The sequence below is a fragment of the Perca flavescens genome, chromosome 2, assembly GCF_004354835.1.
Source record: "Perca flavescens isolate YP-PL-M2 chromosome 2, PFLA_1.0, whole genome shotgun sequence".
Taxonomy (NCBI): Eukaryota; Metazoa; Chordata; class Actinopteri; order Perciformes; family Percidae; genus Perca; species Perca flavescens.
In genome coordinates this window covers 3420157-3437545 of record NC_041332.1, presented here as the reverse complement: position 1 = coordinate 3437545, position 17389 = coordinate 3420157, and the positions used below count along the sequence as shown (strand labels likewise).

Below are 17389 nucleotides of genomic sequence, written 5' to 3'. Positions count from 1 at the left end.
GAGAAGCAGAAAACAACAGAAAAACAGGCCGAAGCTTTCATCAAAGAGCTGGAACAGGAAATCTCTGAGCTGATGAAGAGGAGCACTGAGGTGGAGCAGCTCTCACGCTCTGAAGACCACCTCCATCTTCTCCAGAGTCTCCAGTCCCTAAACATCCAACAACCTCCACCCACCAAGGACTGGACAGAGGTCAGCATCCGTCCATCATCATATGAGGGGACTGTGGTGAAAGCTGTGGTTCAGCTGGAGGAGACACTCAGTGAAGAGATGAAGAAGCTGATTGAGTCTGAGCTGAAGAGGGTCCAGCAGTATGCAGTGGATGTGACTCTTGATCCTGATACAGCATATCCTAATCTCATCCTGTCTGATGATGGGAAACAAGTGAATATTGGTGATGTGAGGAAGAATCTCCCAGACAACCCAGAGAGATTTTCTAAGTGTGCTAATGTTTTAGGAAAACAGAGTTTCTCTTCAGGCAGATTTTACTTTGAGGTTCAAGTTAAAGGAAAGACTGAATGGACTTTAGGAGTGGTCAGAGAGTCGATCGACAGGAAGGGAGACATCACACTGAACCCTCAGAAACGTAACTGGACTATATGGTTGAGAAATGGAAATGAGTACAAAGCTGCTGCAGAACCTCCAGTCCTTCTCTCTCTGAAGTCTCCTGCTCAGAAGGTGGGGGTGTTTGTGGATTATGAGGAGGGTCTGGTCTCCTTTTATGACGTAGATGCTGCAGCTCTTATCTACTCCTTTACAGGCTGCTCCTTCACTGAGAAACTCTTCCCATACTTCAATCCCTGTAGTAATGATGGTGGTGAAACTCTGGCTCAAATCCTTCATAAACGGAGGTTAATCAAACCTTAGAGAGAGGGGACATCGTGGACAGACTTTAACATCCCAGCAGATTCTTTGTGTCACATTATTTTTTTTTGCAAACGGAAGTTTTCTTTACAAAATAGTGATGCGGATCCTATTAAAGCCACTGTATGCAGAGCTGTCAGGAAAGTGTGCCTTGCTCTCAAATGTTTTTTTTTAATGTTTTTGTAGTGTTCGCTGGACACAAACCAGTGAGAGCCATTAAAAAGAATTAAATGATTATAAATTATATTTCTGTTAATGATCATGGTGCTGCAGGCTCAGAATGGTATTAGTAGTAGCTTACTTTTTTTTTTTTTAGGATTGCACCTAAATGAAATAGGTGTAATACAATTCCAGTTTTCACCAGTAATATAATGTTACCTGTGATTAAATATTTAACGAAATGCATGTTCAAACTCGCTGTTTGTGCGCATGAGTATTTCCGCCGACCCATTTGTTTGTTTGTTGCCATGGTGAATCGTAGTATCATGGCTCCATTCATGCCGCCTTTTTATTGTGGTGGTGCACGCGCTTAGCTCTGAGTCAACCTACTCCGAGTTGATTGAACCAACTAAAATCAGCTGTTCTGGAACCGAAAATTCAGAGTTTCCATCTCAGGGTAAATCAACTCAGAGTTCAGGGTTAGACTCAGAGTTTGTTAAACCTCCTACCTGAAACGGACCCAGGCCTATGTCAAATAATAAAGTAACAAATAAACTAAAATAACCTACAACATTACAGTGAAATTAAGATATAAGCAGACACCAAATTTTGGAAATAAGGCCCAGTGAAAAGGGAGAAAGGAAGCCTTTTCACAGTTACATATAACTTTATTTTACAGACTCAAGGTCCAGATAGAAAAGTACACATAACATAGTACAAGAGGGGTACACACAAATAAATACATACAGACATACAGACTACCTCATATTACATAAAGGGAACAACAACAAAACATATATATATACAAGAGACAGACAGACAGTAAAAGTATCTTTAAAAAGCCATAACAGAAGAAAGACAGTAAAAGTTTTATTTTGACTTTTCAATGTCATTTATTTTGTGTGTACAGCTGTTGATGTTCTTGTGTTTCTTTACCCTCGTGTTGTCTTCCCGACAGCCATGAAAACCTGTAGTTTTAGAAGCTTTTTTCAAACTTTGAATCACTTTTTCTGACGTTTTGTTGCTTTCTTTTGATGTTTTTTTTATGTCACTTTTTCTGAAGTTTTTGACATTTTATTCCGGTGCTTTTGACGTTTCTTTTCATCGTTTTTGTTGCTTTGTCGTTTTGTCATTTAGGTTTTTTACATTTTATTTCAACATCCCATATTTTCTCATTATAAAAAAAAAAGTTTGAAAACGGGAAAAATTTGACCAGAGGACAACCTATATGTTATTAGTAGTATTTTTTAGGGGGGAAATCGGTCGGTGTTGGAGTAATTAGGCTTGGGAGTGTTATGTGTGTGTATTTAGTATTTTCTTTATTTGTGTTAAAATGAGATGATTCCTTGGTTATCCCTTTAATAAATGAGTTAAAAGAAGAGTTTTTGTCTCAGTCAGTATGCATGCATGTGACAGATTTATAATGGAGTAATATTTAGGTGCAATTATGAAGTGAGAATAACTTATAATGTGGGTTTAAGTTCACAAAGCAGGTCATTCATAATATCATTAGGGGAGATGCACCGTTGAGTTGTTGGTGTGTGTGTTTGTGTGTCTTTGATTTTATAATTCTGTTTTTAGTTTGGCTACTTTGAACTGAATCTCTGTGGTTTGGGTTTAGCTTCCGTTGCTAGGCAACAGCCTGGCCACACGTTTAGAATGTTTGTTGGATACACACTGGATACACACTTGATTTGGACTCACAACAGGAATACAACTTTAACGTTTAAAGAGGATGTGCAGCTGTCCAGCGTCTGATTGTGTACCTGAACACACCTCAGTGCAGACCACTCAGAGTCTCCTCCAAAACACCGGTGGTAAGTACCGTTCCAGCTGATCATATTTACACTTTCAACAACAGGATGGACACTAAACTTCAACTCTACTCAGGCACCAAGTCCCACTCTTCCTTTCATGGGAAATTGGTAACAATAGCCCACTTTTTTGTCAGTTCTCAGGATTTTAGTTAGGCTACTTGGAACTGCATCTCTGTGGTTCAGGATTAGATTAGATTAGATTTAACTTTATTGTCATTGTGCAGAGTACCAGTACAAAGACAACGAAATGCAGTTTGCGTCCAACCAGAAGTGCAAAGAAGCAGAAAAGTGCAATGTGATATACAAGGCACAGGTGGTGCATAGACAGGACAAGAACGTCTAGTGCATTGTAGACAGTAGTATACAGTTGGTTTACAGAAGGTGGTTTAGAGTAATATAAAAGTCAAGTGTTCCTGAGCAAGACACTGAACCCCAAGTTGCTCTTCAAATGCTATCAGCTGAAGGGTTGGGTACAGAAACCCAGTGCACCGGTGCCTATAAACGACCGGTATCTACCGGACGGAATAGCAACACAGATTTCAGTGCCTCATTTTGGTGCCACTGAAATGCCTGCACTTCTCTCTGATGCTCCGAAACAGACGTTACAACAGAAGCATCGCTGCACCTGACGCTAGTTAACACTATACTTGACAGCAGGCAACGTTACAGCCTACTGTTAGCTAGTAGCTGGATTGAACACGGTTAAAAATATGAAAGTGTGACTGTATTTGACTGTAGAGGATTACAACCGCGGGATGTAGCAGCCTGCAGCTGTTGTTGTCTGGAAGAATAACAGACTTGAAACTTCACTTGAACCTTGACAGCCTCGTGGTGCATTCAAAGTTCAAAGGACATGACTGTTAAATGCTCAGCCCTTCAGCAAACTACCATCTCTTAGTGATTGGGAACAGGTAGCCTTGCTCCATTTAAAATTGGAAGATGGCGCCAGTGTATGTGGCCTTCCGTCTGTCACCGCCTGTGCTGTGTGTGTTTGTGCTGTTTGTTTCGCTCCTTGCTCTGGATGTCAACTCTCTACTGGTGTATGATCGGCAAACACTGCTGGATCTTCGATTTTCTGCCGAAGAAGTAGTAAAATTGGATGATGGTGGACGTGAAACTTTTCCCCCGCTCCTGGCGAGGGTTCTGGCCTCACCTTTGCCGCGCCCTGGCCCCACCTTCTCGGGGAAAACACAGCCGCCGGCTGGTGAGGTTGAAGGCCTGTCTCGTGCAGGATCCTGCAGTCCTGCGTTGTTCTACACCTTTTTGGACTGAGATTGGAGCCATGCCTGGCCTCGTTGTTCCTCGACACTCGCTGTACCCTGTCGACGCCTGGCTGGTACCTGTCATTGGCCCGGAAGAGGTGTTCCAGCCCCGTGGCCCCTGCTCTCCTTTTTTAAACCTTATTGATTCTTTTAATCTTGTGCAATCTGTGTCTGGACCCACACAAGAACACGGACACACACTTGATATTGTCTTATCATATGGTCTGCCCGTTTTTAATCTATATATATATATGCTGCACATTTCCCCATCGACTGGCTGCCTATTCAATTTAGGATCCATTTTAAAATTGTATTTGCTTTTAAAGCCCTGAGCCCCCCCACCTCTCAGAGCTTCTACGCCCTTATATCCCCACTCGCTCTCTCAGGTCAGACGATCAGCTGCTCCTGAGTGTGCCTAAAACTAAGCGGAAGCTCAGAGGAGACCGGGCCTTTGCTGTGGCAGCTCCTAAATTATGGACTGATCTGCCTCTGCACGTTAAACAGGCCTCGTCTTTGTCTGTTTTTAAATCCCGTCTTAAACCGATTTCTTCTCTGTGGCTTTTGACACCTAGTAAGATGTTGACTTAATTTACTTCTTTTAATTATTTAGATTGTTTTTCATTGCGCAGTTATTTATTTTTATTCATGTCATATTGTTATGTATTTTTTTTATGATGTCTTATTTATTCTTCTGTACAGCACTTTGGTCAACTTTGGTTGTTTTAAAGCGCTTAACAAATAAAGTTGGATTGGATTGGAAAGTTATTGTAAAATACCCTTTTCCCATCTGGTGGTTGTTTTTTGTTGTTTAACAGCAATTTAAAGGTGAAATAAGTTATTGTTATTCCATTATTAATAAATCATGTCATTTAGACCAAATGGCCTTAGCAGCAAACAAGCCGTTCTTAAATTTTACTTTTGAAATTATCGGTTCAGGCAGCAGCAATATTTTTAAAAGTATCGCTTTAGCACCGGTATCAGAAAAAAACCCAAACGACTGTTAGCTGTCCACTGCTCCTAATACTTAGGATGGGTTAAACTGCAGGAACAAATTTCACTATATACACTCTGTGTAGGTGATGAGTAAGAATAAAGTTAGTTAGTTAATGGGTTCAGTTGTGGCGGCAGCAAATTACCAGAATAACAAAGCTCACAGCAACGTGTAGTCCTGATACCACAGCCCTCCATTACAGTAAGTGACGGAGTGACTGGATTGAATTGAATTGAATTGAAAAAACTTTATTTATCCCGATAGGGAAACTGGTTTGCCACCAACCATACAGCAATCAAACACAATACACAACTAACAGACAAATAAATAAATAAATAATTCTGGATTAGTAGACTAATGGACCCTAATAAGGAGACACAATTTCACAATACATGAATGTAAAAAAAAAAATATACAGCATTCTAATGTCAGTTTCCTTGGAGTCAAACTCGTTGTACATGTTGTTATGAGGTTAGACTGTTCCTCCCTCATTACATAACTAACCTGAAAACTGTCCAATCCGAGCGCTGACTGGCAGCACTACAGGTGTGACTGGGTCCTGCTCTAACATCACATGATGTTTCTGGATATAAAGGTGTTACGATGTGACAGATGTCAGTCAGATGAAGTCAGACAGCAGCAGCATCTGTCAGTGTCTGCTGATGAAGGTACCACGTCTCTTTGACCTCATCTGAACGGGACTTTAACAGCGGAGCAGCCTGACAGGTAACATTACACACCTTTGATGAAGAAACTCAGCTATCATTTGTGATATTTTGGGGCTACATAATTAAGATGAGAGCAGTGATTCATTCTTTCAGATATTATTGATACTATTGTAAACTGTTTGTAGATCTGAAGTAACTCGGTCATTATTATTTGATGAAGTGTGACATTTTGGCCAAAATGAGCCTTTACAGTTGATTCAGATTTAATCAGCACCAGGAAACAAGTTCGATTTTAATCTCCACTGACTTCACTGCTGGGATATGAGGGAGTGTCAGAACGACAGTTGTTTTTATTTGGCAGGTGTGTGTAACAAACTTCATCCCATCAAAAGTGTAAAGCTGTCTTGGTTTTAATTTGTGGACACACATCCTTAACAACAAGATAAAATATACTTATTAATATTATGTTTATAATTTTCAGTAATATTAATTCTGAACTATAGACTGAATAAAAACACATCCAGAGGTTTCTGAAAGGACAAGTTGAAACCTGCAGTCTGTCTCTGTCAGTTACTGGAGGTGGGTTGGGTGGAGCTGAGGTGTGATAGGCTGGGGCAGTTTGTGGTGTTTTGGTGTGACAAGACTGCCACATAACTAACTTCAGTCAAGAATCTGGCAAAGTGACAGCTGGCAAATGGAGGGTTGTCACAGTCAAGATCAGATGGTCCTGCCGTTGTGCCCTCAGGCCTCTCCAGCTAATGACTCTGTCTTTTCATTAGACAAGCTTAGTTCTCAAATCAAATGTAAACTTAATCAAGAAAGACTTCACTAGATAGACATAAGAAGATGGATACCTGTGGGGACAAACTTACTGGGGAGTGCTCCACTCATTCCAATCAGATGTGTTAAGCTTAAAGTTGTAGTTTCATGATGATGTTATCTTTCTTTACACACCCAGGATTGATCAACTAATTATAGTAGTGTTTAGTGTGATGCTACTAGCAAGGCTAAAATATAAAGACAGCCTTTAATTCAAAGAACTAACGTTATCTTCAGCACGCTCACTGTAAATGCAAATGTCGGCTGCTGTCTCGTTATATAGCGTTAACTGTAACTTAACGTTAAAAGCAACGTTAACGACCAATAAAGTGGCTAGCAAACTTACCGACTCCCGTTGCAGCTGCAGCTGCTGTGAGGTCAGAGTCTAGTGGATCAGGGTCTGGCTCTGCTTTGGGTTTTCCTGCAGTTTGTTTCCTTGCTGTTGCGTTAAAAATCGCAGCAGTATCCACCACGGGACACCTTTGTTATTGTAATGTTACATCACTCTGACAGTCAATAATTGCGGTGACTTCGCCGTTCATTGTAACATTTGCGTTTTTTCTTTTTCTTTCAACTACTCTCTATTTTATCAATAACCCAAATTCGTCCCAAAAGTTTCATCGGCCCTGGGACAACGGGAGCTCCTTAAGCTCGAGCCCTGGTCTCACGTCAACGAGCCACTTCAAAATGACATTAGGTCCAGCCCACAGAGCAGCAGCAGGAGCTCTAACTGACTAAACTACACATACATCACATCAACACAGCTCCTGTGTTGGCCAATGAGAACTAATGCTCGGATACATTTGTGTTTCAGTTTTCTTTCTAGCCTGACGTCGTCATACTCAGATTCTAGTCAGAATATGAGTCTGATACCACTCCACTGGGCTGTGATTATGAGGTGTCTTTCAAACGAAAAAGCCTCTGCACTCAGTTGGATAGACCTACAATCAATCAGAGCAACGGAGTATGTGATGTATGTTGAGAGACGCATAGTTGTCAACAGAACTCAACTGCTAGCTACCGCTGATGTTAGCTACTAACCGTTTGGAAAACGCTAATGACGTTACATCCACGTTACAGGCTTTACAGCATACATACATTCCTCGGATGTAACATAAGATAATACCATGGATGTATTAATAGAACACATGGTGAATTACAACCATTAGCTATATCTATTATTACCAACCCGGTCTCACGGCAGTTCGTGAAATGGTCATGTTATTTTGATCTATTGATTCGTGTACAGGGACACGATTTTCTCGTTTATTTCATGGTGGTCACCACGAAATGGGAACGTGACCATTTCACGGACTGCCATGACAGTGGGCTGCAGCCGCGGCCTCTGGGGGAACGCAACAACGGGGAAATGAAACGCCAAACGCCGGCAACAACAATAGGACGGACCGCCACACACGGGACGTGATCTCCGGTCTCCGGGGTGAAAGTCCTGTGTTGTTTGACCTATCCACCACCACAACCAACCTCCCTAGGCGGATTTTCGGGTTTTCAAAACTACTTGCTACCGTAATCGTGCTGTTATCATGAAATATGCTTCCCATTGAAATACATTAGTTTAAAATTCGTGCTCACAAGCACAAAAAAAATGACATGACCGTGTCCCTGTACACGAATCAATAGATTAAATAACGTCACCATTTCACACTGCCATGAGACTGGGCTGTTATTACAGCTACAGGACCTCGAGAGAACCGTCATATGAGCATGCGCAGCGCAGGGTGACATAGGCGGGGGCAGTCCCGCGGGCCATTCGCGTTCATCATTACGTTACTGTTGATCATCTGTCTATCATCGTATAAAGTCTGACAATTTGATTCGTCCTACCAGCTCTTGTTTGAGCATAGTTGCTCCACAACGGATCAAGTCCAGACCGAACTTCCCGACCTCAAATGTGTGGGCGGGGCTAAGTTCGGCTGGCATTTTCTTTCAGATTGACAAAACTTTCTGATTTTAGCAGGAAGCCACGATGACGGCAGTGGACCTTCTCAACACTTTGGAGGATTTAAGAGAAGAGGAATTTAAGAAATTCAAATGGTGTCTGCAGCAAGACATCCTGGAAGGCTACCAAAGCATCAAAGTGTCCAAGTTGGAGAACGCAGAAAGGCAGGACACAGTGGATGTGATGGTGAAAACCTATAAACATCAAGGAGCTCTGAAGGTGACCAAGAAGGTTTTAGAGAAGATCAACAGGAATGATCTGGTGCAGAGTCTGCCAGACACCAGCTCAGGACCAGCAGGTCAGTCACCCTTTTTCATTTGTATTTTCAGGAAGAAAGAGTGGGTGGACATGAGAGACACAATACTTGTAAGGGAACAGATTGTTATTTGTGACCTGCTGATACAACTTGTGCACTCAGCAGCAACACGTTCTCCAGCTGTAAAAGACACCATGAATGATTCAAGAATGTAAACAGATAAACTATTTTATAGAAAAAACATTAACATTTATTTCAGTCTAGTCTCTGTTTGTTGTAACATTACTGTAGTGGCATTCCAAGCTCATGCTCTGTAAGTTGAGTTAGTGGTACCCAGGTCTCATTCAGGTCAGTGGCCAATATAACCTCATAACCTTTCCAGGTGGACAAGTACTTCAACTCTGTGTCTCTAACAGTAACAGCTGTTTGATAAGACTGGCAAGGTCATGGAGGAAGTCTGTTTAAGGCGCCTGTAATATCTTTCAGGTCTTTATAAGGTTCAGCTAAACCTAATGCCTCCAGCATGAGTTTAAATAAACCTTCATGAAGACAGGAACTTCAGATTGTTGGGATGGCAATAACACTGTACTGTGTAATCCTAAATTCTCCTCAAATGAGAATTCATTAAATGCTTCTGTGTAAGTAATCAAAGTCTCCTCGAACCTCCTTCACGAATGGGAAAGGAGTTGTGCTGTGCCTGAACTTTTCTTTAACAGTTATGTTTGTATACCTTTAATTGTTTATAAAATAAAATGTGTACACACCAGAGGTTAAAATGGGTCGGACCAATCTGGAACGATGTTCCGGCACCTTGGATCATTGCCAGTTTCATACATTGCTGTTTCCCGTTCGTTTAAAATAACGCCAAATATCCATTCCAGTGCACCACTGTGAGTCCATGAACAAGACAAGGGTCTGTGGTGAGTTCACAATGTAATAAAAGCAGGACAGTCACGTACTATCTGTCACTTAAACAGGTGAAGATCATGTTGCCGGTAGCCTACCGGTTAAAAATAGGCTTGTTGTCGACATGGTAACGTGCTGCAGGTCTGTTTTTAGCTGAGGTAGAAAGAGAATATTCAGTTAAAACAGATCGGTGATGCTGTTCTGCCCTTATTGTTCTCCGTGAGCTCCATGAAGCATGTTGCTGCGGTGTGTTTGATCTAGACTGACTGCGTCGGACTCAGTTTAATATTTTGGCCTTTGCAATGTTGTAACTTAGGAGGCAATTTGGCCTTGTGTGCTCTGATTAATTTGGAAGAAGGAACATAACAAGAGTAACAGGCAAAGGCATAGATTTGCAGGGGATTTGTCCCCATGCCCCCCCACCCCCAATATTTAGAAGAGGTAGATTTGTCCCTCTTAAAAAATACAAAAGAACCCAGTCCCTAAAGATATAAAAATAATAATATATCCTTCTTACTTGAGCTGTCGCTGGTTATACATGACTTTGGATTGGGTCACTCCATAAATTGAAACCTTTCAACTTTATTACAGTAAAAACAAAAGGAGGAAAAACAAAACAAAAAGCAAATATTTGACAAAATTGTAAAATCTTAAACCTATCTAACAAACGAATATCCGTTTAGTCGGATATTCGGATCCAGCCTAACTTCTTACCAGTTAATATGTTTTCCAACGATTTTAGACAGGAAATGACACTCAACAAGTTTTGGGGAAGACCCCCATAGACACCCCAGTTCTAATGTGCCCTACCACCTCCCCAATTTTGTAACAAAACCTATGGCCTTGATAACAGCTGAACTAGCTGTTACCAAGATGTTAGGGTTCCTCCACATGTCAGGTCCCACTTAACCCACTGGTACAAACAGAATAACAACTTTAAACCAATGGATTGTTCAGTGCACCTATCCAAGTGTCCAAATGATAATCAACATATAATTTATTACACTCACCAAAACATTTGACCATTAAAGTCCAAATTTAGTGGCCTATGTCCCCTTCTAATACCACTATTCCATCATATACACACACACACACACACACACACACACACACACACACACACACACACACACACACACATTCTTTTTAAATAATAAAAATTGTCTATTTAATTACATGTATTTTTTTTTCTCTCACACTGCGTGTAGTTATGGCTGCTGCCAGCAATGTGCCATCTGAAGAAGTGTCCAAACCAGAAGTTCCCTGTGACGTCCATGTGGAGAACCTGGAAGTCAGGATGTGTACGAAGCACGATAAACCTCTGGAGCTGTTCTGTAAGACCGACCAGACATGTGTCTGCATGCTCTGCACTGTTTTAGACCACAAGATGCATGATGTTGTTCCTCTGACAGAAGAATATGAAAGGAAGAAGGTAGAGCTGGGGAAGACAGTGGCTGAAATTCAGCAGAAGATTCAGGAGATCAAACAGTCGGTTGACCAAAGTAAGAAATATGCAGACAGAGAGATAGCAGAAGGTGTTCAGGTCTTCACTTCTCTGAAGGAGTCTGTTGAGAGAGGCCTGAATGAGCTCATCAACACCATCAAAGAGAAGCAGAAAACAACAGAAAAACAGGCCGAAGCTTTCATCAAAGAGCTGGAACAGGAAATCTCTGAGCTGATGAAGAGAAGCACTGAGGTGGAGCAGCTCTCACGCTCTGAAGACCACCTCCATCTTCTCCAGAGTGTCCAGTCCCTAAACATCCAACAACCTCCACCCACCAAGGACTGGACAGAGGTCAGCATCCGTCCATCATCATATGAGGGGACTGTGGTGAAAGCTGTGGCTCAGCTGGAGGAGACACTCAGTAAAGAGATGAAGAAGCTGCTTGAGTCTGAGCTGAAGAGGGTCCAGCAGTATGCAGTGGATGTGACTCTTGATCCTGATACAGCATATCCTAATCTCACCCTATCTGATGATGGGAAAGAAGTAACTGATATTTATATGAGGAAGAATCTCCCAGACAACCCAGAGAGATTTTCTTACTGCATTTGTGTTTTAGGAAAACAGAGTTTCTCTTCAGGCAGATTTTATTTTGAGGTTCAAGTTAAAGGAAAGACTAATTGGGATTTAGGAGTGGTCAGAGAGTCGATCAACAGGAAGGGAATCATCACAACGATCCCTCAGAAAGGTTACTGGACTATGTCGTTGAGAAGTGAAAATAAGTACAAAGCTAATGCTGTCTCTCCAGTCCTTCTCTCTCTGAAGTCTCCTCCTCAGAAGGTGGGGGTGTTTGTGGATTATGAGGAGGGTCTGGTCTCCTTTTATGACGTAGATGCTGCAGCTCTTGTCAACTCCTTTACTGGCTGCTCCTTCACTGAGAAACTCTTCCCATTCTTCAGTCCCTGTTGTTATGATGGTGGTAAAAACTCTGCCCCTCTGATCATCTCCCCTGTCAGAATAAACTATTTCAGGTATTAATTTTTAATCAAGGGAACAGATGTTCATATTTATATATTTTACATCTTATTTTCTACAGAATCTGTTTCCTGTGGTGATTGATTTACACTTTATTAGAGGTCCAAGCCTGAGGGGGCTGGTTCACAGATCCAGCGAAGCTGTGGAACCCTATTGTTTTCCTGAGGATTATTATTTTTCTCCGCCTAAAAGTGATGCTACAGTTTAAACCGTATTTGGTGGGGGGTTGCCGTTTTCAGGACTGTTCCAGATCCCTGCAATGACCTGGGCCAAAAAATTCAGCCATTTCCACCACTAGGTGGTGCTATATCAGAGAAAACGTGTTTGGCCTTATAACTCCTAAACTGTACATTGCAAATTAAAAATACACATTTCCACGCTTTCCCTGAATTCAGCTGAATCTCCTGATATAGGCCCCGCCCATTTCTGCCTATACTTTTATGCGCAAAAAATTTAGATTTATCCTAAATTTCAAACTCCTCCAAGAGCTGCACGAAACTTGGTTCGTAGCATCTCTAGGTCTACCTGACAAAATGTTATCAAAAGAATTTTTATCGGATTAAAATTGCGCAGATTACGCATGAACAAATTTGTGTAGCTAGCTACAAAAACATGAACTTTGCCATATCTTGGTCAAAATAAATGCTATCAAAGCCAAACTTTATATTCTTGTTTGCCATTACCCTCTGGGGCTCCAAAAAACATAACTCAATGCATGTAAATGGGACATTTGCGATTGCAATTTCTCTGCCGTAGTAATTCCTATCAACACGAAACTTGTGATGCTCGTTCGGCATACCGCACTGAGGCTCTGTACCAAATTTGGCTAAGATCGCCATTAGGGGGCGCTATAGTCAACATAGACCAGTTTTGGCCCTTTTACTCAATCAATGTTAATAGGATATTTTCAACGGCAACGTACCGCAGACCATGTGGCTCAAACCTCTCGATATTTGATGACATTTTCCTCTCCACCGTTACGCTTTGGGTCCCGCTTTCACGCACTCCCCAGGTCGTCTGGGGCATCTGGGGCCGGGAGGCTTGGACCCCGTCATAACTGCTTGCAGTTCTAGTTCCATTTATTATTATATGGTTAAATGTGCAGCAATTCGTTGCAAATTGAATCAAACTTCATCTTGATGTATTTGGTGTCTTCAGAAACTGATTTCCTCTGGAAGTTTAAATAAATGTCTGTGGGTTTAACAGAGGTTTAAATAGTTATCATTCACATAACGTGTGTCATGATGCATCAAATTAATTTGTTGATTATGTAATCAGATACACATTTATTTGTATTTGATGTGCAGCCACAGAAAAGCTGAATATTTTATTTTGTCATGAAGCTTCATTTAAGAGTAAGTGTCTACAGAACACAGTATGTGTTGTTGTTGTTGTTGTTGTTGTTATACCGGGTATACAAAGTTAATGGGTGTTTCTATCTTCTGTGAAAAGTGTTTAGGATAATTACTGGTAACTTTGGCCATTTTTTATTTCTTTCGTGAATTCTGTAAGATGGTTTATGAGTCAAAGAAATCTGTAAATATGTGATTGTAGAATAAAAACTGTAAACTAAAGCAGTTGTTTAACACAAGGCCTGAGTAAGCAGTGACTTGAGCACCAAACACTGAACAGAAAAGCTGGTTTACACACAATTTGTTTTTCAGTCAAGGACGATCTTTATTATTTATTTTTTTATTTCGAAAACATACATTATGTTGAGAATAAAGTTGAACCTTCAGTATTTGTGCCAGAAATAAGAAAAAGAATAAATATTAATTGAAAAAATTGCAATAGAGAAAAATCAATGACTAGGATGAAGTCGAAATGATCAAAAAAATTTGCAATATTGAAAATAGGTTGAAATATCAGGAACAATGTTGAAAGATCTACCTCCTCCCATGTTGTTCCCTTATTGGTCTTACATGGTAAGTTGACTTAACATTTAATAGTTATACTAGATATTTATTGTAGATATCTGAAATAAATATCCAGTATCACAGTTGTTGCGTTCTGTGTCGCCGCGACATGTAGTTCCATTTTTTTTAGACATAGATCTTGCACACAACCATGAATTGGGCTTTAATCTTTTAAAGATGAAAAGAATATTAGGTTCAGATCATACTCTTTATAATCAACCTGAGCTGAACATTTGCATAAATGATCTAACTGTTGAACAGGTCCAAGAGACCAAAACCTCTTGGAGTCATTTTAGATAGTAAATTGTCATGGACAAAACATATAAATAAGATGGTTGATAAGTTATAAGTTGGAAGTGGTGTTTCTGTTGTTAAAAGATCTGCACCATGTTTGTCACAAAGCTCAACCAAAGTGGTGATTCAATATTTAATATTGTCTAATATTGTCTATTGTTCAACAGTATGGCCTAATACAACTCAAGAAAAAATAACAAAATTGCAAATTGTAGAAAACACAGCAGCCTGTATTACTCTCAGGTGTGGATATAGAACAAATGTTGCAATTCACAAATGTTTAGGTTGGTTATTTGTGAAAAACAGACTACTTTAATCATAATTTGTATTTTTTAGGAACATTCTTGTAACAAAGAAACCATCTATTTTTTTTTAAATAATGTAACGTTTAGTTTAAATAAAAGATTATGCCACTAGACATCAGAGATGTTCACACGTCATTTTTTGGAAGTCCGAGTCAAGTTTCAAGTCTCTGGCCATCTGATCTGTCCCTAACACTGTATTGTTAAATCTTATGAATTCAAAGCATGTCCTGTAGCTCCCTTCCATACAGTACAGTATCAAAATCAGTTGTAGGATAACGTTATGGGGTCTTCTGCAATGCAATCTGAAGAAACACAAATTAAGAACTCTGTTTCAATTTCATAAGTGTATTTTTAAACATTTTGGTATCTGCACCAAAGAATACATGTTTGTCTGTGTTACTAACTGGCTGGAAAGCCCAAACTCATCATACATTACATTTTCAGTGTTCAAAGTTTGAGGTAAACATCTGTATTGAAAGTTAATACACCAACCATGGTGCAAACATGTGAGAACTGATACTTTCCGTATTGCTATTTAACAACAACCTGGTGAAATATTAACCCAAGTCTGTCACATCATATGGATACAACTATAAAGATACATTGTGCCTGTTCCCAGCATTAGCACAACACTTTGCAATGGTTAGCTTGTTACCTGTGATGATATATGCTAAATGTAACGCCTCTTTCATATTAGCAAGTGACTGACCTATTTAACTGCGTTTGGAGATGCCTGATGAAGTTTGACATTGTTGATCCGGCATCAATTATCTTGGTGCCACACACCTTGCATGTAGCTGTTCTTTTACTGCCACTGTTCACAAAGTTATTGAAAGCCAAACTAATGACAAAAGGCACAACTCTGGGAGGCCTTGGTGTCGCCATCATCAATGCATTTTTTGATATGTGAGTGCGCGCACATAGGCATAGCACATGCGTTATGTTGCACATTATGGCAAAGGGCAGGGGACATGCAGCTTGTCATACCTTTCCCCAACGTATATGCACCAATAAAAGAAAATATAAATACATGAATGAATTTTAGATTTCAGACATTTTGCCCCAATAAAGCCCTGAAATTATCTTTAATGCAAACGCTTAAACATGGAATAAGGTGCAATATCTAGTTCGCCACTAGGTGGCAGTGCACAATGAAACGTTAATTCTGCTGTTCCTGGCATTCGTTCTTCTTCTGCTGTTCCTGGCATTCGTTTTTGCCTTGAAAAAAGCCTGAAAAATGGGAGCTCGAGCAGAAGTAACTATTACGATTAAAATTGATCTAGAAGCTGAAATATATCCTTGAGGTTGAACTATATTGAACATTATACAACATCTTTTGTAAACAAAGTTATCTCGGTGAGTGAAACTCTTATTTAGTGTTGATTAGCTTGAAGCTAAAATAGTGAAATGACTACAAAGTTTACATTTCAACGTTACAGTGGATTTCAGTGGATTAAAAACCAGTCTGGCTATCAACAATAGCATCTGATGTTACCCCACAGGTACATTTTGTTGTATATTCTAATGTTTAGTACAATGAAAAATGCATTTTGAAAGGAAATAATTTTGTTTTGAGTCAAGTATGCCAATTTTGAGTTACTATGCTATACTGTACTTTTGTTTGTCCAATTCCATTTTATGAATGAATATGATGAAAAGATGAAAAAAGGACATTTAGTTGAACATTAGTTAATTTTCTGCACATTTTTGTGTAGACTGGTTTTTTTTTAGGCTTCTTCTGGTCCCGGATCCCTGATGTTCTTTCCATCGGAGCAGGATTCTTCTGTGTTCGCCCTGGTGCCTGGTTCCTTGGTCCACTGCCTCATCTAACAACGGTTCCATTGGGTGGTTTGATATGGACGCTAAGTATTGAAGGGGTGGTTGGACAGTTAAAATGTTTGAGTGCACTCAAGGGTAACTACTTTTTCTTTTGAAAGATTTTCCTTTTGTTTTTTGTTTCATGAGTCTCAAAACTTGTGGCCGATTTGTGTATATTAGTGGTAGTAATGCTGTGTGAACTCAACTAAAAATTTTGAATAAGAAAATAAGGAAAATTATTTTAATAAGAACCTCATTCAAACTTTAATCTGTTGTCCTGTGCTTCATTTGGGGTGGAACCTGTGAGTTTTCTGGCCATATGATTAGTACAAAACCAACCTCATCGAATCTAGATTTAGATAACTCCTACAATAGATTCTTAGCCTGCTTATAACCAGAACTACCACCATAGGGTTACAATTGCATGAAAACAGGTTGCTGACGAGTCTCGAAGCTTGAGTCTGAGTCAAGTCTGAAGTCTTTTGGGTCGAGTCGCAAGTCAGAGTCTCAGACTTGAGTCCCCATCTCTGCTAGACATGCCACAAGAGATAACTTTACTTTACCAAAAGCTAATGGTCATTTATAGATCAATGCAAGAATGGAACATACTTCCTGAACAAATTACACAAAAAAGCAGAAAAAGTTGATTTAAAAGTTTAGTTAAGAATCATCTATTGATCAGAGATGTTGAGTAGACATACAAAGAATAATCTGAAAAAGGAAAAACATCCAGTCCTGTGGGCAAAAATGCCGATTGATTGAATGGGCCGACTGACTCAACTGATAGCAGATCAACTTTGACTCAAATTACAACCGAGGTATGCAGTAAAGCATTTGAGGCGGATGGGCTACACCAGCAGAAGACCCCACCCCTTTATGTG

The 17389-nt window shown here is 40.1% G+C and overlaps 2 protein-coding genes across 2 annotated transcripts in view; both read left to right on the top strand.

Moving 5' to 3' along the window:
- Positions 1-2755: 2755 nt before the first annotated feature.
- LOC114572329 (E3 ubiquitin-protein ligase TRIM50-like) lies at positions 2756-11224 on the top strand (the record flags this gene model as incomplete). The annotated part of the gene is made up of 3 exons (XM_028603922.1): positions 2756-2837; positions 8553-8835; positions 10908-11224. Coding segments are annotated over exons 2-3 (588 nt in total), but the record flags the coding sequence as incomplete, so codon positions are not given.
- Positions 11225-11365: 141 nt separating this feature from the next.
- The window catches only part of LOC114572311 (E3 ubiquitin-protein ligase TRIM7-like), a 35003-nt gene continuing 28979 nt past the window's right edge, over positions 11366-17389 (top strand). The window contains exon 1 of the mRNA XM_028603902.1: positions 11366-11605. Coding sequence (XP_028459703.1) covers positions 11378-11605 — 228 coding nt within the window. The 5' untranslated portion in view covers positions 11366-11377. The remainder of the gene's footprint in view (positions 11606-17389) is intronic.